Genomic DNA, 24,448 nt, shown 5'->3' with positions numbered 1-24,448 from the left:
GCCACTGTACAGCTTTAACTGTGAGGATTTCACTTTAATACAACTACACCTGTGCAGGCTCAGAGCACGAGGAAGTGTGGGAGCCTCTGCCAAAAAACATCAGAAAAGAAAATGTGCAGGTTACAAATGCCAGGGGGGAAAAAAAACTAATAATTTCACATACCTGCACTGTGTCGCAGCAGTTCAACTTTCATCCTGCCATTTCTGACCATGACTCCTACCTTGATCGCTGCTTCCTGCAGGTGGAGAGTCCTCAAACCGCTGGACGTCCGGACTTTTCCGTTTCCTCGACATTTGCTGCTGAGTGTTTAATCTATCCACCGCTAAAATCGATATCTGCTGATAAGATGAGACGCCTTCAACCGGCTGGATATAAAACGCAAGCAACAGTCTGAGGGGGGTGAGAAGAGAAATAAGTCTCAGTCCCATTCATTCAGATCCCTTGTCTATATGCGCCCTTTGCAGCGTGCTGCGTGCGCAAAGTTACCATGTGGTGGCCAGCCGAGCATCTGGAGACGCAGCGAGGCGTGGAGCCGGTCAGCTCATGAATCCCACCTTAATCGGAAAAGAAGTGTCTCCAGCGCCGGTCCGGTGCTTATTTCTCTTGACAAATGAGAAATATTCAATGCCGAAGTGATTTGTCGATCACGTGTGCCGCAGATTAGAGCGCAAAAAGAAATTACGCACTGAAGGCAACTTGTTGATCCACGTCTTTATGGAGAGAAAAAGGAGCGTTTTCGTCATTCCGGATGCGCACGTTAAAAAAAAAAAAAAAAAAGCAATTTACAATTTCAACATTGTGTAAGGTGTTTTTATTTTTTCTTGAATGTTACTCGGAGACGTCAGACGACAGGTCTCATCAGGCGCGGATGACGCACAACCGACACAACGGGAACTCTTGGGTCTCTTCAGCGGTGAAGAGCAGAGTGGATGAAGAGTATCTGGACAGTCTGTCAGCTAATGCACACCAGAGAGCCTGTCCCATTTGGCAACAACTAAGTTGCTTTCTGGCAACATGTGTTAAGGAGGGCAGGATCAGAATTGGAGACAGTGTAGCTGAGAAGTGGTTTCGGAGTAGTGAGTGGTACAGTACCTTTTCTTTCACAACACCATCCCTCCTCCAGCGACGAGTCAAAAATTCACTATTAGTCTGTGACACGTCTTGCGTAAAACCTCCTAATCTTAGTGCCAGGGTATCATAAAACGAACAAACGCGCATTGTGTAGCGAGGAGCAGTCTTGGACGTACAGGTTTGCTTTCACTTGAGTTTTGCTGGAACAAGTTGAGATTCAAGCTGGATGGATGCAGCAGAGTCGTGGTATTATCCGAAGAGGCGGTGACGCCACCGGTCTGGCTTTTACAAATTGCTTGATGGTAGTTTTCCCCTCCAGTCGACTCTGAACGCCAGAGAATCAAAATGGTAAAATTACAAAAGGTCTTCGCATGCTTGGGAGGATTTAGAGTTGTCCCGTTGAATCAAAACTGCACGCACCTCCCCGAGATGATCCCTGACTTCCACACTGACACACACATTACAATTATCAGTAGTGTCACAGCAGGGTGTCTCGGAGCCCACCCCGACTTCCCCCCGCCCCACCTGATTCTCCGTTCATACGCTGACTTATTTATGAACACTCACGGGTCAGGGGATCATATTCAATTTACTACATCTGGTTCACATTTCCACTGCCGCGCAGATACTGTTTCTCCAGATTGCGCACATTGGGGTGTCACAGCGAATGGCTTTGAAATGAAAAAGAAAAAGGCTCCTTGCAAGGAGCTACACTTGCATTCATGCCACTGACGCTGGTATTTGGTGGTATTTTCTGTAGGTAAACACGCCTCCTTTTTTCTGTGTCTCTGGTTCCCCCCTCCTATCCCTCATTCACTGCAGCTACTGACGTCAAGACATGCTTACGTCAATGCTCCCTGCTTTGACAGAGAGCTTTTTTTTCATTGGGATCATAATGGGATTATTAGGCTCGGAGAAATTCCCCCCCATTCACAGCTTTCTAGATTCTTTTTAAAAGAAGCTCTATTATCTTTTTATGATTTCAATATTTTTTCCTGAAAATCAGATAGACATATCTGACTCATTCAATTGCAATATTGCTATTAGTTGGCGTTTTCTGTTACATTTCAGTTCTACGTAGCCACATTATTGGACATAAAAATGAATTTACAAAGATCTTTATGTATATTCAAGCATTAAGCAGAAGGATCTGACTAGTAAAAAAGTACCATCAGTCTCTGTATTATCAGCAGTTGCGGGTAACACCCTCCATCAGTGATGATAAACATCTCTATACACAAACAAAGACAGTCATTTGCACACATGGTGACACATTAACTGCAGAGACCACAACCAATTCTGCTGCAGTGATTGGTTGACAGTGAGATGCCCAGAGACATGAGTGAATCAGTCAGTTGTACATATTTGATTAGCAGATTAGATGCCTGTTCCATCCTGTCAGTCTGTGGTTTGCTTTGCCTATAAGAGAGAGGACATCATGATGTCTTCATGCACTGACCTTGATGTCATGTGCCTCTGGGCCAGTGTCTCTCTTCACTTAAGTCATAATGTTTTTGTTTTTTTTTAACTTTCTCAGCTTTGTATTTTAAGCAAGTCTCAATATTCAAACACATTTTCTGCAAATATTGATGTTTTCCTCAACGTACCTTACCAATATAGAATAAACTAGGCATATATTTAAAAACCATATGTTTACCTGAAATACTGAAGAAGAAGGAAAAAAACTGTATATTTGTAGATATCAGGAAATGGACTATTGCCCTAATTTGGAGGGTTATAGAAAAACCACAGATGTTAGTTTGCAATCCAATGAAAGTCCAAACATCTGTTAGGGGTTTAACTGAGGTTTTACTAATCGTAATTCCTCAGGTTGCTGGTAATATTTTTGTATGAGGGGTGACTCGTGCATCCATCCATCCATCCATCCATCCATCCATCCATCCATCCATCCATCCATCCACCAATAAAACCTCAAGCACCATTCTTTGATGACGTGAGGAAACCAGAGCACTTTGGTGAAACCTCACATGCAAACAACAGCCCAGAAATAAACATGAGATATATTCAACGTGCGAGATGAGTGTTAACGCCAGCATTCAGTGCTCATTTGTCATTGCAGCATAATTTTCCAAAACGCCATATAGCAATGCTGAGGTTACTGCAGCATGATTTGGAAGCACAGCATTAATATGTTAAACTAAAGAGCCCTTCTGCTTTCACGCTTTCCCTGCTATTCATGGAGGTATTGGCAGGTCAACAAAGAGAATGCATAGTGCTCCATTAATGTTGCCCTTTCAGCTTACTCTACTACAGTTTATATAATTAGTTATCCCCACACTTTACGGCCAACGAGCCAATGTCCAAAAATGTATAAATAATTGGTTTGTGCCCTTTTAAGCATTCTTCAATTAGTTATAAATCAAAATGGCTCCAAATTACTGTATTACTCAATTTGTTCCAAGGTTAAATAGAAGATCTTCAAATGAATATTAAGTATGTTGATTGAAATTAGAGGCACACAATTTGGCCTTTCATGAAGAAACAACTATATTTTTTACATAATTGTTGCAGATATGCTTTGTCATGATGACATTCGTCTTCCTTTAAACTGATAAAAATTGACGGTCACTGATCGACACCTTCTGCTCAGGAGAAACATAAACAAATACATGTTTTTGGCTTCTACATTTTGATTAATTCAACCTATAAGAACATAAATCTTGTAAAGATAATATTGTCACAGTACCTTCACTTAGCATCCTTCAGAGATGCAGTTCAACAACACAGGTCACAATCACATGCAAGGATGTGTGATTGTGACAGGAGGTGGTTTTCAAGTCATCCCAACACTGACACAGCTTCATACATTCTTCTGGGCCAATTAACGAAACACAAGTCTGGGCTTGCCCAAGGACAAGACGCCTTTTAAAGCTTAGTGCATATCTGATGCAAGTGTTCCTGGAATTTTAAGAAATGCTCACTGGTCTGCAAATATATAAAAAAAATATTGTAACTTGTCAGTTGCTATAGCCCTGAAATAACCTGGTGTCAAACTCCAGTGATGTGCAGGAAATAGGGTGTGGCATGTTTTAACCAACCAAAAACTTTGTCAGCATGTTTCAGTTTCACACAAAAGAAAGCCTTGACATTAATGGGATCTATTGGTCAAAAGTAATGATAATAACACAGTGACTTATTGCTCTGATCATTTGTTTTATCTCTGTCAATACAAATAGTTTTCCCACAAAATTACTTGGCAACATTATTAAATGTGTTCATTATTATACTATATCTTCTGCTAAAACATTACATCCATATTTTGTGCGCAACGAGAGAAAAACTGAACGCATACATGATTAATGGTGAACTAGCAAACTACAGCAATGAGTTGCTAATGGTGTTGAAACACACGTGTCTCCATACATGGAGTGTATGAAATGTCACAGTGCTGTTTTGCTTCTGCTGCGTTCAAACAGCTGGGAACTGGAATGGCTACCAATTGGGACAGTCCTGTTTCCCAGTTTCCAGGGTAAACTGCTCCCATGACAATATGAAACAGGCAGTATATGGCCGCCTCTGCCAGTGCTGCTGTCAGAGTAGAGAAAATAGAAATCATCATCACATATATTAGTTGAGATGAAGATTGAATTTATTTTCAAACAAAATTTATGATAAACTTGCTGTACAGATGAAAAGAACTTGTGCTCGGTGAGTTTATTTAATGTTCACTCCCAATTTCCCAGTGGGAAACTCTCAATTTGAGAAATTCTGTACTCTGATCATACTTTGCTCTGACCGCCTTCTTAATATTGTGTCACCCACGTTTTAAAGCACCACATGAGTTGACTTGTTCGGCCTCATTTACTTTGATCCTTTTCTATCAAAAATGGCAGTTTGTTGGCATTGGTTCTGCTCTGAGGTTTTAAAAATGTGATTGTTCACAATCTGGATCTAGTGCTAGTCTGGATCCAAACTGCCTTTTGCTTGAATATTGAAGGCTACAGGTTTTTGATGCTGGTGGCAGTTGGTGCATTTGACTGCATTGTAACATTGCAGGGGAATCAGAAGGATCTTCACCACCCTTGACAGAAAAATAACAGTTGGGAACTGCTACACATGAGGAAAAACCATATTCTACTGTAAGTAGTCATTACTCTCCAATTTATTTAGCAAAATATATTGAAACATGCTCCAACATTGTGGTACAAAAAGTTACATTTATCTATATACAAACATTGGCTGATTCTTCATTTACACGATCAATAATGTTCATAACCATTTAGCAATTTTTTGCATTCTGCTCTGAATATCATAGAGTCACGCTTAATATAAGCAGATTAGAAAACATTGTTGTTTGTAAACATTATATGTTTCTATAAGCTGCAAACATGGGATAGTCAAGTGTATGAAAATACAACCATAACAAAACAAATATAGAATAGTCTTTTTTTAATGTGTAGTTATAAACGGGTATTTTCAAGGACTGTTAAAATGTCTGTTCTGCTTCTCATGCCATCCAGCTTGTATTGGTGAGGTGTGTTAAAATGTGAATCGGAATTTTTTTTTTTTTTTTATCTTAAATTACCAAATACAATATTTGTGGGAGTTGATTGTTCCTCTTGATCGTATGGGACGGGTCGTACTGTAGAGGAGGGTTCTTTCTGCCCCCATTAGAGGGATGGGGGGGTCACAGGGGTCCAGGCTGAGGGGAGGCGTCCTGGGGGAGACACGTCAAACTGCGCGCCGCCGTCAAGCACTTCTGTGGCCGCGCCGCTGTCGTACATGGGAGAGCCAGAAGAGGGCAGTGTGACAGAGTGAGACAGGCCGGGGTAGTGGCTGCTGGACCCGCGGAGGAACTGTGAGCTCAGGCAGTTGTTCACTCCTCCATTCTGGGACACCGGATTCAGGGGGGAGTTACTCACAGACCACAGGCTGGTGTACTGACTGCACGGGGAGAAACACATTTTTGATATCACTGCAAAATTACAGACTTGCTGTCAAATAATTTTCAAACAAATGTTTCTCCGATGTGATGGAATAGAGACAGTCAAATTGAGGTTGAAACAAAAATGAAATAAGAATCTGCAAAACTTTGTTTCAAACTAAAGAAGAAAATAAAACCATTGTTTACTAAAGTCAGATAACAGCAAGATGTAAGAGTATAAAACTCACTTAGTTTCTTTCAACATGGTTTTTGGGAAATCTGTATCTCATATTTCCCTTTAATGATTTTATAGTGTCTTTTCAGATCAGTAAGATTAATTTTACTGTGACGCAACTTGCATCTCAAATGCTCATTCCTGAAAATGCTTAATGGCGTCTGCTTATGTGTTGAAAGGCAAACTAAACTTTTTTACTCTTTATTTGAAGACAAATTAATAAAATTGTTTACTTTAAAAAGGTGTTTATTGTAAGACAAATCAGCTAATGTAAACTATTGTCTTTTTCTCTCTTTCATTCCAAAAATTCAGATGTATTTTATTCTAAAAAGAATGATAGGCTATATTAAACGGAACAAACAAGATTATTCACCCCACTAATCTGACTAACACATTTTCAGTTTCAGTTATGCATTTACTTATCTTAATCATCTCATTTGTTTATCTGAGAAGATTCTTTTTTTTTTTTAAACAATATTTAAGAAAAGATACTAAATAAAGGGCATCCACACAAACCTCGAGTTGGTAACTGAGGTTGAATTGTGAGCTATTGGCATCATGCTTGAATGTGCTTGCATCTGCAGACTGGACCAGTTATCATGACTGGAGAGCATGGACAGACAGGGTGAAGACTCAGAGTAGCTGTCTGCAAAACAAGCAGAGACACTGGACTTTAAACTTCTCACATTTTGTCACAGCTTACATGATGTCACTGCCTCCCATGAGTGTATATGTCTAAATTGTATCTCCCAATATCAGCATGGTGGTCAAAGGGGTTAACAGAATATACCCTGTGTGTGTCTGAAGCGCAGCCATTTACTCTGTTCCCCGCAGACACAAAAGCCAGAGGAATGCAATACATTCCCCACTCACCAACATTTGTTTGAGTTTCTTGTTAATAGATGGGGGAGTAGTAAGAAGGTCCAAATTCTTGGAAATATGACGATAGGTCATAAAGGGAGCACTCACTGGGCGAGTTGGTCCGATGTGTGTATGAGTTGGTGTAAGGGGCAGAGCGATGGTTCCTCATGGTGGAATAGCGATCACAGCCATGCGATGGCGAAAGGGAAATGGGACTCCCAAACTGGCTGTGAGGACTCGCAGGAGGGCAGAGTGAGCCAGTGCCTGGGATTAACCAACTACCTACTAGCTCCACAAAGAAGAAAATACATTAGACGACATGTGCACAAAGGGTTTATGATGAACGGAGCAAAAAAAAAAAACAACAACAACATCTAAATTATCATAATGTACACCTACATTGAGAGTACCCTGATTGGTTTTCGTTGGCATCTTCTCTTAGGTCTTTGTGATCCGTCCTGGCAGAAAAGAGATTGCATTATATCCTTTGAACACAATGAAAGTATGGAAAATGCAGATGTATTTTCAACTCACCTCTCTTTTGCGTCAAGAAAAGCCTTGGCAAAAGGATTGTACTTTATTTTCAACGCAGTTATCTATTAAACAAAGTATATAAGCACATTCAACATAATTAGGATCCACAGTTACAGTAAAACAGCCGAAACGGGAATTTGAGTCATGCGTAAAGTACACCATGCGTAAATTACGCACGCGTTTAACGCACATAAAGAGTCTTTTCGCGCCACGAAAATGTAATATAAAAATCAATAAACTCTGCTAAAGCATTCAAAAAGCATGTCATCACCCACCTCTTCGTTTTGGTATGCCGTTACTGCAATGAACTGTGTCTCGGGGAAGGAGTGACTGGTGATCATCCTACGCGGGCCTCCAACTCGAACGATGTGGATGCGTGGCTCATACTTGTGTAAGGAATTTAACATAATCTGAAAAAAAGCGATAACTTATTACATATTTCTTATTTTAAATATTTAAAGGGAAAACTAAATTATGACAAACGTATTTTTTGCTACTCACCTGGCCTCCTCCGTTGAGTTTATTTGTGAGTTTGACTTTACTAAAGGAGACGGGAGCTTTCATCCAGTGCGCCCCGAAGTTTGGGGAATCCGGGTGAATGTAGACACAGCTGGGGGTCTGAGGTTCAGGTTTCCCCCCAGGAACCCACTCCCCGTTCACATATTTCCACCTGTGGTTGTCCGCAGATGCGAAATCCAGCAAAAAAGAGTACATGGCGTTCGGGTCCAATCCAGAGACGTTCACTTTCAGCACTGGAAACATGCGCCTTCAGAAAAAATAAATAAAATAAAAACACCAAATAAATGAAAAAAAATAAATATATAGAAAAAAAATAGATCTGTGATGAATTCCAGTGCATTGAAGCTCACCTGCCGTTTTTTGTGACTATCATTTCATTTATAAGATCTTTGAATTTTTGCCACAGCTCGCTGTCATCCAGAGAAACTTTCAGCTCCCTCTCCGTGGGATCTCCTTTCTCGCTGCCGGCCTGCAGCTCACTTTCCACGGCGCTGAGGAGGTGATCCACCCGGTACTGGACGGCTTTACTGGGACATTCGCCCGCGCCTGCAGCCATCCTGTCCAACAGCTCCAGAGCTGGATAGTTGTAAGATATAATAAGGGCTAATTGGAAGAAGAAGGAAATCCTCTAAGCTGCTTTCCTCTTGTGTGTTGAAAAGATCACCCTTTTTTTTGTTTTTAATCTCAGGATGAAAAACGACACTAACAGCTCCTAAATATATAGGCCAAGAGAGGCTCCATGTCAGGATGGGTGTTTGGAGTTGACTTGGTTGGCTCCTCTCCTCTTTGATCTCTGCGGGCTTGTCACAGATTGGCTGCGAGCGGCCATATCATTGAGGCCCACAGGATGACAGCGTTTTGAATAAAGCACTTTAACACTCTTTATTACATCAACCTGTAAATATTGACACTTAGATCAAAGCCACACCTGCAGACTCACTGTATTCTGACCGTGGCTGTGCTTCAGACCACGAGGCTCAGACCTGAGTCCCGATCACATATATTTTACCATCAAATTTTTATTTTATTTTTAATTTGTGAAACGTTTTGATTACTTGTTTGAATGTCGATACATGACTGTGACTGGGACGGAGATTGTGAGCTTGTTTACTCAGTTTAGGGCACTTTGAAATGGACTGTTTTCAGATGAGAATGACTAAAAGACAAAGATTCTTCTTAAATAATAATTGAATTGATAATAATAATAATAACAATAATTGATTAATTCATAAACCAACAGAATAAACATTTTCCCAACAATTGCAGTTTTACTATTTTCAGTACGCTCTTACAAATAAGCACATTATTGTAGCTATCATTTAAGTAAAACAGTATTTTTGCTCATACCTAAGTAAAATTACAATGTCATCTACCTTATAAATTATGAAATGAAAATGTGATTTGTATGTTTCTTGTAAGTTCAAAGACAAAATTAAAATTTTAAATCTCCATTTGTTCACACTCACACTCACACACACACACACACACACACACACACACACACACACACACACACACACACACACACACACACACACACACACACACACACACACACACACACACACACACACACACACACACACACACACACACACACTTTATTGGAAAACAAGCCATTTAATCACATGAACAAATCACTTCTTTTTTAATGAACAGTACTTTTACTTATAATTGATTATTAACAAAAGAAACATTTGTGTTGGAGTACACACTTTCAGGGCTCTTTCACCATCTGTAGTTTATGAACATCGGCTTGTTTACTTTACTGTAAAAGTAAGGCTGAAATCTTCAATGTTGTCTGTATAGTTTATCCACAGCTTCATCCCGGAGTCTAAACAGAGAATACAATTCATTTATTTGGGATTATTATAAATTTACTTTGGATTATTATTAATTATTGTTATTATTATTGATTAAAAAAAAAAAAAAAACATACACACACATACTACCATAAAATAAATCTAAAATATGGCACACTCCTCTCTTCTCTTGATGATTCACATTTTCACTGGATCATGGAGCCATTGTTTTTTGTCAACTCACTTTTTTCCCCCCAAAGCCTTGTAACAATGACAGCTACTCATAATACCCACAAAGGCATGACATTAAATGTTTGGTTGCCATTTAAGGTATCAGATTAAAAAAATTAAAAGTCAGGCAATTTTGCATTCATGCACCAGGCTGAGGTTTTATTTTGCTCACATGTTTGAAGCCTGATGGCTGGTAACTTTGAAGATTTCCTGTTTGTTTCGGAAAGCAGAGAGATGACTGCTTGATGCGTCGCTTCCTCTCTTGATTGGACTCAATTGCTCGAAGGACCTGAGAAAAACAAAAACACATCATAAAGAACTCGATAGATGAAAGATATAAAGTGATTGACATCTGTGTAGTGCCATAGTGTGATCCTCACAAATAACTTCTCATTAATGCTGTTGCTAAGGTGTGATCCATAAGGAACAAATAAAGCAATAACAAATGTTAAAAGCAGACAGTGTGTGGCAGCTATGTGTTAGCTTCCATGGAGCTCAGTGGTGTTGTGTTGTGGCTGGTTGTGTTACTAACCAAATCTTGGACGCCTCGTTCTCCCTGCCAGTACATCAAGTCTGTCTCTCTGTCCAGCAGTCTGGACCAGAGTTCACAGCAAGCAGAGAAAAACAAACCCCAGCCAGTTTAAAAAGCAGTTGAAAGACTCCTTCCACATGCTTCTGATCATCTGTCTCGTCACTGGTTCTACATGCAACAAATAAATCTAAGAAGGAGTTATCAATAACATGGAGGTTCTGTCTGGTTTGAGAATCACCTCTGTGTGGAAGCCATGTTGATTAATGACAGTTCGTACATTTGTCTGAGACGTTTCATGTAAATCTCTGCCTTCTTGCTCTTCTCAGGGATCTCAGGGATTATCTAATGTAGGAGAAACACGTTAGCCTTCCGCTGTGTTGTTGTGTGCTGAGCCGTTGCACACAGCAACTAAAGAGGTCGACCTACCAAATCTGGCAACTTGCTCCGGAAGTTTCTCATAAAGTCTGGCTGCAGAGTAGCAAATGTGGGACTTCTCATCTGTGGGTGGCACATATAACATTTGTCAATTGTTTCCTTTCCCCTTTCTTTAATTATTTTGCAATGTAAAAGAGACGTCTCCTTGTATGTGGGCTGAGGTGACTGTGGTGTAAAAGTCAGAGGTGTCATCACCAGTGTCATTTCCCACAGTCCTTGTGTCCCGTTTGGCGCCTCTCTCCTCTGCTCCAACACCCCACCCAGCCAACACCGTCACACCAGGCCACTTCCTGATGTCGGCTCGCAGCACTGCCAGTTAATGTTATTGATCTATATGGTGCTATACAGCTGATTCCCCCTGCCCGTCCCCCATTATCCTCAAAGGATTAAATGCAGGTGCAGCTGAAATAAAGCTCAGGCAGCACTTTCAAACTCATGCTGACTCGGCTTTGAATCTTTTAAAATGAAAGGCTCTTGAATGTGTTTCGAATGCTTTCAATGTTTATGGTGTTTATAAGCGTTTTCTCAAAACTAATTCAAAAGGAGACAAACTTCTTATTTAAAAATGTGTAGTTTCCACATCTGCTACAAAATGCTTTTATAACTTTACATGGATTTGTAGTATTATAAGTCCTCTCTAAGAGTGAAATATCTTTAGCAGATTGTGAAATAATTGCTGATATTTGCATGTAGATAAATGTAAGCAATGTGCTTATTAAAATAGGAAACATATTAAAATATCTCATGGGATCATATGAAGTCACGTAAACTGAACAAAATCTGTGACAAATCAGATACAATTGTGAAAACAGTTATATTAATAGTGTCTTTTCTCTGGAATGTATCTGTAGTTGCTAAAAAGGGGGAGGAAATACATTGTGCTAGGCTGAAAATAAAAATCCTCATTGCCTTAAACATAAGAGGGAAATGTTGCTACATCAAGTGATCTCTTGATGCAATTCCATAAATGAAAAAAAAAGATTTCGAAAAACACTGCCCTCACAACCTTATTTTCTATACTCGTATTGTATTGTCAACACATGCGCTATGTGACTAAATATAGGTATTGTGTATATCTTTAAAAATGAACATACTTTCACTGCTTTTATGATCCATTGTAATATTGAAGCAGGTTTATTTTCTCTGTCACCATTTCAAGTTTAATGTGTGAATTAACTGCTCTGAGTGGGAGGAAAATATGTTTTACCAAAGCAAGAGGGCTAAAGTTAGTCACCTATATATTTTATGATGTATTCTATGATCATCATCAACATTCAATTATTACCTTTAAAGTTTACTACATATACACAGTTGCACTCCAGGTGCCTCACTCACAGCGTAACCCTGGTTTGACAGTAATATTTTCATCTGGGGAGACAGCAGCAGCTCATCTGAGGTCTCAGCGCAGAGCTGAGGTGAGTAAAGCCCCCGCCTGTCTGCTGGCTTTGACCACTCACTGTTTGCCTTCCCCTGCTCTCCCTCCAGCCAGTCTCCTGCTCTGTTTGCAGAGGACCGATTCTCACATGGAGGTGAGAGTAAAAATGAGTCCTGCATGTATATTCTCTTCCCAGCAGCATAACCTCTTCTCAGGCGGCCTCACTTTTCTGAATCACTTTACCAGAGTCCCTCCTGATCGCGGACATCACCGTATGAATATTTCATATGAGGCATTGTACATCCTCAAGCTTTTCTTAATGTTCTTTTATTGCCATCTACACCCAATAATTTTATAATTCAATCAAAAATCGGAGAGGGTGTGTTATTATCAAAGACACAAGACACAGCCACATATGTTGGTTTTTTTTTAACATAAAATTGTACTGTATTGGTTTTAAAGGTGGGAGCTATGGCTTTTTGGCTCAGTGTTTGATGAGACATGAATACATCAAGTATGAAGCTCCAGCTGGCAAAGAATGAGCTTATAATTCACCAACAATCAAGCCACCACGTTATCAGGATTAAATATCTATTTTGACCTCCCTAGTGAATATGTTATGAGGTACTATTGTAATATATGAGCTACTACTGTATATAACAATGCAAGATCTGAGGTACTGTTACATACAGACGTTACCACTTTTAAAAGTCTTATTTTGTTATAGGCCATTCCCTCAAGGACTTATAGCCTTAAAAATGTAATGAAAGTTGTTGAAAATCCTCTCAAGATTAATTGTTCAACTACAAACGGAACTGTTATTGTCTCAGGGTGAAGGACTAAAGATATAACCACAAACATGTAATTATGTAATGTTGAAATAATGAGGTGTAATACATTGAAACTGTTTCAGATTGACTAAATACATTGTTATGTAGAACAGCAATACATGTTGCAGTTCAGTCAGGCTTTTGTGATGTGTATATTGTGAATTTTGATGTCATGATGAAGGCGAATTTACAATATAGAGGCAGTGCTAACATGAAAAACTAGAAAATAAATGTCTATGAAGACACAAAACAGGAAAGAACACTACAAAATGTAACAACATTGACACAGGAACAGTGGCTGTTGTTGGTATACAATGTATGATTTGCTAATCTGGACAAAGAAACAAAAATGTAACACCCCCCATTCAAAAACAAAAAAGTCAAATAGACTTTCCTTCTGTTGCATTATGCTTTTTTTGTTAAAATGTTGTTGGAAGGTTCCTGAGCAACAAAAATCATTACTGAGCTCCACACAAAATAAAGGGATATTACAAAAAGAAAAGAAAATCAAGGTCCTGACTCAATACATTTCCCTGACAATTGAGTTTTTATGTGTACTTGAGGAGCAGTCGGATGATGACAGCTCCAGGTGTGTTTGCCTCTCACTCTTCTTGTTAACAGGGATTACTGCTCCTGTGGTTTTCACACTAACCTTGAGAAACAGTTGCTCAGTTTCATCCTTCACCTGGCTGCCGTGGAAGTTCAGCTCCACTGCACTCCGCCCTGAACCAGACCCCTGCTTGAACAACCTACACATACACATTTGTTTGAAATCAGTCAAACTTAAGGTATAAATGGACCAAAAAGCCAGACAAATGTCATTGTACAAAGAGTAAATCCAGTTAATCTTTTTACAATAATGTGAAAACAACTGTCAGCATGGCCTGGTTAACTTCCTTTCTGTGATGTGTGACCTGCACACAAGATGCAGTGTTGTTAATATATTCCTATTGGTGTGCTACTTCTCAAGAGTAGCCATAGTGTGGTGGAGCTCACACCCGATAACACTGCACACTGGGGTGACAACACACTTTGTCTACTGGGTGCAAACTGGCTCAGAGGAGGACTCCCCAAGCAATGCAGCGTTTACTCACAGGACTGTGCAGCAGGTAACAGATCTATACAAACACCACACGGGAGGCAGGTGTAAGAATGCGGATGTGGACCTGTGCACTTATGTATGGACTGTATGAGTGCCGCCCTGTTAACACATAATGTGTTAGCAGCTCGATAATGGAAGATCCAGCAGGATTTTCCGGTAGGACCTTCCAGAATGAATCTTAATAACACACCTGGCCCTGCCCTGTGTACATTTTCCACTCATTGAGGTCAGTTTATAGTAATAGAGATGGTGTGTTCTGGTCAATCTAATATCGTAAACCTGTAATACGCACTTGTGAAATTCAACATGTTGCAGAGACATGACCAGACCGCCATGGAGATAGCAAACTGCTGCATCAACTATCCAATAAATCAAAATAGTTAATAAAAAAACCCCCATATAAATAGCCACAAAGCAGGACAGAATAGATGACATGGCTCATTACTTGAAAACACAACGTAAGACATTGCGGATTTCCTTCTTTGGCTTCATCTCTAATTGCTTTTATTTTGAGTATTTCTCAAGGACTTGGGGAATGTGCCCATGGCACGGCCAAGCTGTGGGGGCAGGAGGGGCCGCCGTCTCGCCATGTTTGTCAGTGGAATGATGAGATTTCGCACTGATGGAGAACTTGTCAGTTCAACCCTTTGCTCGCCTTCTTGCCAAGGTCCTAATGTCTTAAAGCCAATGACTGTGGCAGCCTCCGAGAATCCCACTAAACACAATTCATCCCTCATTAAGAACGAGTCTGACAGCAGCCGACACTCTTCTGTTACGCACTCCCAACATGTCGATGCAGGACACAACGTAAATAAGAAGGGATAGTAGGATTTGTAACATTGGAGTTTTATTTGATGAGGAAATTTATTTTGGGTACAAAGTCAAGGAAGTAGAAGTTTACTGAGAGGAAACAAATGTAGCAATAACTCGATATAAATTTAAAGTGAAGTAATAATTTTAAGGTTTAAAATCTGGAGATCGTCGTCTTCAAAAGCTTAAAAAAGAATCGTCAAATTAGGACTCACAATACAAACTAAAGCCGATCCGGCTCTCGTATTATCTCTGCCACTTTGGGTAAATTGACTGCTGTTTGCCTGGAAGCCTATAAAGCTTTAAAAGAAAATAAACTATCCAAACAGTTCAACATCTGCTTGCGGCACTGGCATGAAGTGACACCACTGGCCCAATTGCTATATCTCTTTTGTAGTGGGCATAATTACAACATTTTCCCCTGGATGAGGTTTGTTGGAGTCAGAGTGCCCGTCAGAGGAGCTGAGTTTCAACAACAGAAAGGTCAGATTGTGTTTGGTCATCCCACTTCTACGTGAGCAATCGGCTCTCTCCTTCAGGAGGGTCTCGTCTAAACAAGCCTCCAGCCGAGAGCCTATTTATTCTTGAAGGTAGTGCAAACAAAGAGCCAGAGTACTCTCTGCAGCTGAGTAACACCTTCTTCCAACACAACACCGCCTGGATCTTGGATACATAAAACCTCAGACATTCTGTTGGTTCTCTGATATGACAAAGACTCAATAACACTTCATCATGGAAAATATATGGTTGAAAAACTTTCAAACATGTGAACTTGTAGGGATGTCATTCTTAAAATACTCAAACTAAATTTAAACAAATGGCCATTACCTGGGATATGAGTTGTGGTCGTTGTGTTCTGTGTCGACTGCAGTGCTGGGATGTTTTTCTCTTATCTTGTGCTGAGTCCCCACATCCATGGTCGAACTCCTTTCCAGCACTGTCACACATGCATGGTCACATTTATTGTTTTTAACAAACAGTTATTTGTTTTTCTGCATCTGCAACTCAACTCTTTTTCCTGACATCCTGCAGATTTTTCTGGAGCTCAGACGGGTGACTGTTGTACTTGATGCATCCGTAAAAGTCCTCCAAGTCTCGGTGGCATTTCAGATGTCCACACTCAGCCAACTGCTTCTGCAGGGCAAAAATCTAAGGGATGGGACACAGTGACAGATCACTTTGTTTACATCCAAGTAGCTTTAACCTGATGCTTTCTATATTCACATTCGGTAAATTACTGTATGTGTTGAAATAAATCTTACCAGGTAATAGCTTGTTTTGGGGAGGGACTTCAGGTATGAGTCACTGTGCTGTAGCTCAGGGGAGGCCAGCTTCTTTTGTTTCTGTGAAGAAGAGAGACGGAGGCTGTCAGACAGTCGGAGAGGGACAGAGACAGCAGGCTGTGGGAATAGTGATTTTAAATGAGCCTTCCTTGTTCTAGGGGATGGGAAATGGAGCACACAGGACAAATGAGAAGTAAACACGCAGCCACAGGAAGCCATTAACTGCAGCAGGGACCAATTAGGCCTCAGCAGGTGTTCTTGCCTTTGCCTCCTTTGGTCCTGCATCACCTCCATGTCTGTCAGAGCCTCGATCTGAACTGAGGAAACAACGGGTAGTTTCATTTGCTCAGCAATTTCAAGCAAAGGATTCCTACTGGAGGGCCTCTAAAGCCCTTTATTGTGCTCTCTTTTGTCCCCCCCCCCCCCCCCCCCCCCCAAGTGCAAGTCATTAGAGAGGACAATTACATCCTCCTCCAGAAGCTCGACTTTTACAGGAGGGGAAGATAAGACAGGATCTCTCTCATGTTAGACCCCCACCGCCGAGGCACTCTCTAAAGTGTATTGCTCTTTTCACACCCAGTCAGAAGACAGACAAGCCAGCCAAAATCAAAGTCAATCACAGGAGCAACAAGGGATGGAAAAATAAACGCAGCAAACAGCAAAAGAAACTGGTTATTCAAATAATTACAGCACATGACAAGAACAGCCATTGGAAGCCAACGACAGAGAAACTAAATGTGAAATATCATTTTGGAGTTAGAGTACCCGGAAACATGTTTTATTTTAAGTTGCCTTAACGGTTGGGGGTTTTCAGGCAAGTTCTAAAACTAATCTAACCAGTAAAATTGAGGTTTTGAAATACATTTTAAAAACTTAAACTTTCTTCCTTTTTTCCATCAAAATGGTCTGATGAGACTTCCAAACACTGCATCTGTAATTACGTCAATGACATGCGTGTCACCTGGGGAGTAAAAGCTGATTTAAAGGACTTGTCACAAAAAGAAAGGCTTTGATTTGCAGAATTGCGTATTCGAACCCAGTGAAATGCAATTCAGTAGCAGGAGAGTGAAGGTTGGCGTGAATCTGTCGGTGATGTTGGGCCTCTGGTTCAATGCTTGAATTTTTACTTTGCAGGGTTTTGTTTTTTTACCCGTCCTGCAGCAGAAATGTGTCTGTTTGTTTGTGCATATTCTGAAAGTTTCTACCACAGTCTAAACTTTGACATGTATTAGGGACCTTTCAGTTTAATAATCGTTTCTTAGCAAATTTCTGTCCTGACATGAAGTACCTATACTAGCAATTTCAATAACTTGTTTACTTGTTCCAAAACTATCAAACATATATCAAGCAAAATAAGATTTTCTCCATGTCATCAAATCTGCGCTTTGGACAAATGTTGCTGCTGACCCCTGGTGCTCAGTCCTGCAGGAGACTGAGACGTCACTGCAGGTTAAAGAATGCTATTTCTACTTGGGTTGATATTTAAGCGAATCTAATATCAGCAGTGTCATAATCCAGTTTTAGGCAGATAATCACAGCCGTGTCAGTGTTGAGTATTTCAGCATGACTTTGAGTGTTTGTAGTGTATCTGACACCAACATCTACACCATTTGTGTTTCTGCCAATACAGATGGTGCCACCACAACTCCAAAATGATAGAAGTGTTTCACAGGTTTGTGTTGTTGTATTTCAACATTACCATAGGTCCTGCTCCATTAAATAATTTACATTTCTTTATCGATTTTTATTTAGTATGAAACCACATAAAACATGTAATTGATGTGATGCCAGTGATACCAATGCTGTTATACTGTACATCAATACTCATAATATGCTTCTCGAAACTAATAGTTGAATAATTATTAGTAAAATCACGAGTTTGGCAAACCAAATAATTTTAAATGACTTTGAATCAGAGTTAGTGTTGAATGACTAGAGAACCACAGGTCACTGAACATGTATGTTATTGTGTCTCATGTTATTATGTTAAATTACATGATTTGGTGTAACTTCATATGGGTATCATCTGTTAATCGACCATGGATTTTTAAAGTGTTAATAATTAAACATACTAAATGTTGAAAACCAAGAAATATCAAACAAACAAAGAAACAAACAAACCGAGGACACAAATGAAGCTGTGAGCTTCCATAGTTAAACATTGAGACTTAATTAATTAATTGGTTTACCTGCAAGGGTTGAGTCTCTGACTTTGCGGTGACTGAGCGGTTTCTCTGCTGTTGCAGTAACCTTTGTGAGAGGACTTTTTCCTGAAGCAGCGCAGCGTAGCGGCGACAGAGAGCATCTCTGAGGTGATGCATGTTCATGTAGGCCTGCAGATGGCGCTAGTTCATTAAAAGAGGGAGAGGGAGAGAGAACGACCTCAAAAACCAGGAGGAAAAAGGGCCACCCATAGAGAGAAACATTAAAACACAGATATGGATCAGCGATTCTTCAACACTTCATCCTTAGTACATTGTTATACCCTGTCCTATACATTACAGCATTGGGGGGGGGGGGGGGGGGGGGGTATCTACCTGCTCCAGCTGTGGATGACGCTGGGCCATGGTTTCTTCTGAGCTGCCAGTCTTGAATTGTCTTTCACCTCCTCCAGGAATCAGCTTTGACTTCATCCTCTTCCTACTATTCTCAGTAAAACCCCAATTTAGATGCTGTGGGAGTGATCAGTCAGAAGATTAAAAAAAAAAAACGTTTATTTATTTGTTTGTTTATTTTGTAATCCAATCATCTGCCTCAAGCATCCTCCCGCACAAAAGCCTGAAACAGTGTGCCTGCAGTATAGGAAAAACGGTAGCCCCTCCTCAAAATGAGAAAAAATATGCAGCAGGAATACACCCAAAACTCTGACAAAACTCCAATCATGGTTGAATTCCTAGAAAACAATTTTGGACAAGGCTTTAATCTACTCAAAGCATCTTACCTGGCCTTATTTTGGTTAAATAATTATTGACGGGGTTTACTCAAGAGTATACATTGAAAGTATTTAATGAAAAATGATGCAAAATGCACTGAGAGTAAGAATTATACATGGCAATACAGACACACTTTAATTACCCATAAATTAAAAATAAAACATGTTTGATGTTTTATGGAAGGACTGCACTCTCTGATCAAAGCCTTATTTATGAAGTCATCCCGGCCCAATGCGAAATGCCTTGTTTTAACAGGCTGCCACAGAATGACCACACTACCAAGGTTTATGGGTCGAGACTCGCTAGGAAGTGTCTGCTTTGTGTTTTCTCACAAAAGCGGCTGGAGACACAGGAGTTATCAGTCCCGTTGCCACAGTAATACTGCTCAGCAGAGCAAAGGGACCTGCAGCTCTTTGCTGTAGCTGCTCTGTGCAAAGTGTCAGTGACAGGGCGAAGGCAGCCTCCATCTGTGCCTCCCTGTCGTGATAAATCAGTGGAGGATAATGTAGCCGCCCTGCTGTGCCACGTCACCATCCTTGACTGTGATCATGATGCTGCAGCGACGTGAGCAACTAGCAGCAATTTCCTTCTAACAAATGATTCAAAGAAGGGAGAGGTGACTGAATTCGCACCGTGGGTGGGATGGAAAGGAAATACACTGGAGGCTGTAAATGTAAACAAGCAAATGATGAAAAGAAAGACCTACAGCACAGATTCCTAGATGGACCACAAAAGGCCGTTTGGAAAAAGTGGTATTGTTTGTAACTGACCCAACTTTTGCAACTAAACCCAAAGCATTCTACTTTGAATTGTACTTTCCTCTCAAGAAACAAGAATTTGAAGTCATTCAGACATAATAATGAAGTCATACCCCCAGGACAGATGGAAGTATAGCTTGGCTTTGGGCCTGAATTAAGCAGCAACAAGAAACAAGGCCACAATTGAGATGACATAAAAGAGGAGGATTACACAACTTTTGGTCACAGAGCCAGTTGATAATATCATTACATGGAGCCATGGAGAACCACATGGGTCTTGGTACGCACTGTATAGGCTCAGCCGTGATCTCAGCCTGCAGAGTGTGACAATAAAACCACTTGTGACACTGGATTGAATAGTCTCTTCAGGACAAGATGCTTTATTGTAGCAGCGTGTGTGTTTACTCACATGACAAGAAGGAGAAATTGTGTAATGTGGCATATCGTATCACTGCAGATACAAACTTAAACTGCAAACACATGTTTTTATACTTGATTCATTGCTACACTGTTGTGATTGATTATATTGAGAACAACACCAAGAGCATAATACGAAACTCAGAGTAATTGAAAATACCTTTCCGATATACCAACAGAGTAGAAGTCTGCATCTAAAATAGAAAGAAGATGCGTTACATGTGCAGCCAGTGGTATTCCTGTCTCAAATCCATCATAGAGGTAATGTTTAGTGAAAACATGTGAATCACTGAATCCTAACGGACTAACAGAAAAAGTTTATACTTTTTTTTTTTGACAAAGGGTTATTAAAGAATAGTATTACCTGAGGATGAGAAGAGGTACTTTTGAAAACTGCTTCAAGTTGTTGGCGTTATACAGCCTTCAAACACACTGCAGTGGACTCTCCTCTGTTCAAGTAGTAATTGAGCTTCAACGTGTGGTACAGTCAGATGAAAATCTGGTTACCGGGTTACAGAGAACAATACAGAAGAGTTAAACATGACTGCAAGGAAGCTCCACGTAAGACACCCAACACAAACCTGGAATGTGTTTGTAACCATGCATAGAAACTGAGTGTGTCTTTTGTAGTCTCGGCTTGTGGTTGCTGATTGACTTGCTTCATGATCAGTACAATGAAATGTGGGAAGGTGAAACAAAGAAAGTTGTAGCCAGTTCTGCCTTCAATTCTCTTTTAATGTGATGGTTTTTTTTTTTTCATATCTTGGTTTGGCGTGAATTGGTCCCAGACCAGCTCCTTTTCCCTGAGCAGTGCACTTACAGGATAAAAACAAAAGAAAACCACTGTTCTTTGTTGCAGTGACTATAACAGGAAAATTAAAATGTTAATGTACAGCTTTGTTCAAACTTATAATACTGTACAGTAAGTCACACATATTTTTGGGTAAACATACTTGTAGATTCCCTTCGATATGACTTTACAGTTCTCTTGTAGCTACAGGAATTGTTATATTTGGGATGGGAAATAAAAGCCATTTGGAGGTGATTTATTGGAGGGATCATGCACCTGGGCCCTACAGTACACCAATCAACCCTGCTTAACAAGAAATCTAAGAAGCTTAGATCACTAATGCCCAAATGGCCCCAGGTAGCTTCAGAAGCAACAAAGAGCCTTTAAAAAGCAGCTTGGGAACTGGCCAGTAGTGTAAGAAAAAAAAAAAAATGACTGCAAATCGTCATCATGTAATGGAATTAGTACAGGAGGCACAACACAAATCAGCTTTCAAAAGATTTAAAAGGGTCTGCGACAATTGCATAATCAAGAACAAAAATTTACTTCCGGTGGCTTAAAAAATCACCAGTTGAGAAAACATCTGACAGTAAATATTATATACTGCACATCATTGTAAATCCCCACAAAGGATATAACCCTCTTATTAGAGGAAAAATAAACAGCCCGGTTTGGTTTCAGCAGCAGGCGCCCATGAAGCCCTTTTGTTGACAGTTTATTGTTCTCTCACACAAAGGAACGGTTTTACGTCCCTTTACGCACAACCAGTCCTCAGGCGCCCCACTGAAAACAGAAACCATGTGCAAACGAAGAAAATATTAAGGTACTCAATCGAAACATAAAAAGAAAAAGCATTTAATTGGCAAAGCAACGTATCGCTAAGCACTATAATAAGTAGGCCCAGCTGGCCGAAGCTCCGTTTAAGCTTTAGCATCTGATTTATGACGAGACAGGCTCGTCTCTTCGCGTCCCCGTGTAATTTACTCACTTAACCTTAACTTTATCTAATAAGCTATATTTTCAAAGGTAGTATCATCTACTTATTAAACGTGTTTCAGATGAAACTCAAATTCCTTTGGACTCAAGGGGATTTCCTCTGCTCGTTTGCAGACACATACTTTTACAAGAGTCAACATAAAGAAGTGGCTTCAACAGGCCCACGAGTGCAGTTTTCACGAGCCCTTCGTATCTCCAGTCAAAGTTTCAAGAAGGAGAGACCCAATGTCAGGTGTCAGCAGCCTTTAAGGTGCGGAAGTGCAGAGAGTTTGTCCACTTTGCCCAGAGCAGCCGCATTTTCCACTCCTTTCAGCCACTCTTTACATTTTCTCACAACAGTCTCGTCCACGTCTCCGTCCTCTTCTTCATACTCCACATCGTCGTACTTGTATTGGTCATTAAGCAGAGATATTTTAACAATGGCTGTGATGTCCTGCTCGGCGCTTTCAGCCTTGGAGGCGGGAGCGCTGCTCTTGGAGCCTCCGTGCGCCTTTTTGGATGGAAACACTCTCCGGTGCCTGAAGTCCGCGGAGGCACAACACTTCTGCTGCTTCGCCATCATCTGCTTCTCTAGATTCCGTTTTTGGATCACAAGAATGGCTTCTGGTGTGAGGCTGAGGGTAAACTGAATCTCTTTCTTGCCCTCGTCCTTCCCGCTGAGCTGTCTGGTTGAGTCCATGGAGCTGGAGCGCCGGATTCCTTCTGATGGATCCTGAGGTTTGGGCACCGTCAGCCACGAGCATCGTCCCTGGGTTTCCTGTCCGACAATGGGCTTCTGTGTCGGGCTTTTGCTCTTCTCTTGCTGGGATTTCCTCCCGAGATTCCTTAAATTTGCCGACGTCCAAGAGGTAGAGTGTTTCTCGGACGCCCCTTTGTCACCAGCAGATTTGTGCTCGGTCTGAGGAGGCACTCCGCTGGCTTTCTTCTTCCCGAACAGTTCCCGGCCAGGCGAGGAGATCCGCTGCTGGAGGCTGATGGGAGGAAAAGGCATCTCTGTGGCTGGAAGAGATCAGGACGACACAACATGCGAGTGCTCCAAGTGCAAATGAGGAAGCCCCGGAGTCGAAAAGCGGCGATCTGTGCGCATTACGCGCGGTGGAGGAGCAGGAGGAAGAGGAGGAGGAGTGCACCTGTTGTCCTCACCGACTCCGGTTCAACTGGTGAGAAGGAGCAGCCTGGCCGCTTTATGGAGGAGCCGGGAGGGGGGTGGGGGCGTGGTAACGAGGGGCTCCAAACAAAGCCATGCTAGAGCTGGTGATGTCATTTCATCATTTCCAACAACTTCCTGCAGCTACGAACCCTCCATTCATGACTCCGTTGATCCGTCTGACTTGATCATGCTTTTTAAATTAATGTGAAACTTCAGGTGTAAATACATCTCAGAAAACGCTCTATTCAATTGGATAATTTCTCATTAAACGTTCTAACAAGATGTTGTGGAGCAAATTTCCAAATAATCCTATTACGGACAAGTACAATTTTACCATGTAATACACTTTGCATCTTTTGAAATCGTTTTATGGCGAACAGCCACGATTTTAATGTTTTGTAATGAATCAAGTTTTGTTTTAATTATTTTCTGGCTTTATAACCCCACATACCTATATAATGCACCTAAAAAAATTAACTAAAGCTTTAGATAATTCTTTGAGCATAGTACTTGAGTACAATCTAGGTAATGTAACAGTGTAACGTAACAGTTCAAAATGTTCAACACCTTTTGTTTTAAAGTGATTAAAAATATTAGGACCACAGCAAGTTGTTTATTTCATGAAAAACCTTTAATTTACCATATTTTACTGCCCCAGATATCAATAAACAACCATAAACCTTCCAAGGTCACAAATGCTTGGTCAGTGGTGCATAAAGACATCCTGTCTGTCTTTTTGTTTTTAGAACAAAGACAAACTGCTTCTTTTCCTTTCAGTTAGTCAATACTGTCTCAAATGTCAATTATCTGATGTGTGTGTGGATGGCGACTGTTGTACACACGGCTTGGCCTACAAAAGATATCCAATAAAAAATACAAATTGTCTGTAATATTGATT

The 24,448-nt window shown here is 40.6% G+C and overlaps 2 protein-coding genes across 4 annotated transcripts; both read right to left on the bottom strand.

Moving 5' to 3' along the window:
• Window positions 1-5,648: 5,648 nt before the first annotated feature.
• Window positions 5,649-9,861, bottom strand: tbxtb (T-box transcription factor Tb). Its single transcript, XM_080507146.1, has 9 exons — window positions 9,822-9,861; window positions 8,457-8,682; window positions 8,089-8,353; window positions 7,863-7,997; window positions 7,588-7,649; window positions 7,453-7,511; window positions 7,162-7,338; window positions 6,709-6,838; window positions 5,649-5,977 (listed from the first exon to the last, which is right to left on the bottom strand). Exons 2-9 carry the CDS (start codon window positions 8,660-8,662, stop codon window positions 5,704-5,706), a joined length of 1,308 nt encoding a protein of 435 aa, XP_080363272.1. The 5' UTR covers window positions 8,663-8,682; window positions 9,822-9,861; the 3' UTR covers window positions 5,649-5,703.
• LOC308138561 (uncharacterized protein) lies at window positions 9,808-22,635 on the bottom strand. Of its 3 annotated transcripts, none has more exons than XM_080507735.1 (14): window positions 20,979-22,635; window positions 20,775-20,808; window positions 19,044-19,178; window positions 18,696-18,851; window positions 16,769-16,823; window positions 16,486-16,566; window positions 16,234-16,372; window positions 16,052-16,160; window positions 13,964-14,060; window positions 11,098-11,169; window positions 10,910-11,013; window positions 10,672-10,732; window positions 10,312-10,428; window positions 9,808-9,940 (listed from the first exon to the last, which is right to left on the bottom strand). In XM_080507735.1, the coding sequence occupies exons 4-14, from the start codon at window positions 18,809-18,811 to the stop codon at window positions 9,929-9,931; spliced, it is 963 nt and encodes a 320-aa protein (XP_080363861.1). In that variant the 5' UTR covers window positions 18,812-18,851; window positions 19,044-19,178; window positions 20,775-20,808; window positions 20,979-22,635; the 3' UTR covers window positions 9,808-9,928. The 3 variants fall into 3 exon arrangements, with proteins under 3 accessions (XP_080363861.1, XP_080363863.1, XP_080363862.1); XM_080507737.1 differs by having other exon boundaries at window positions 16,234-16,357; XM_080507736.1 differs by lacking the exons at window positions 20,775-20,808; window positions 20,979-22,635 and adding an exon at window positions 20,448-20,503.
• Between the last annotated feature and the right edge of the window lie 1,813 nt (window positions 22,636-24,448).

Source organism: Blennius ocellaris (assembly GCF_963422515.1).
Source record: "Blennius ocellaris genome assembly, chromosome: 13".
NCBI lineage: Eukaryota > Metazoa > Chordata > Actinopteri > Blenniiformes > Blenniidae > Blennius > Blennius ocellaris.
The sequence above is the reverse complement of the archived record's forward strand: the minus strand, read 5'-3'. Positions and strand labels throughout refer to the sequence as shown.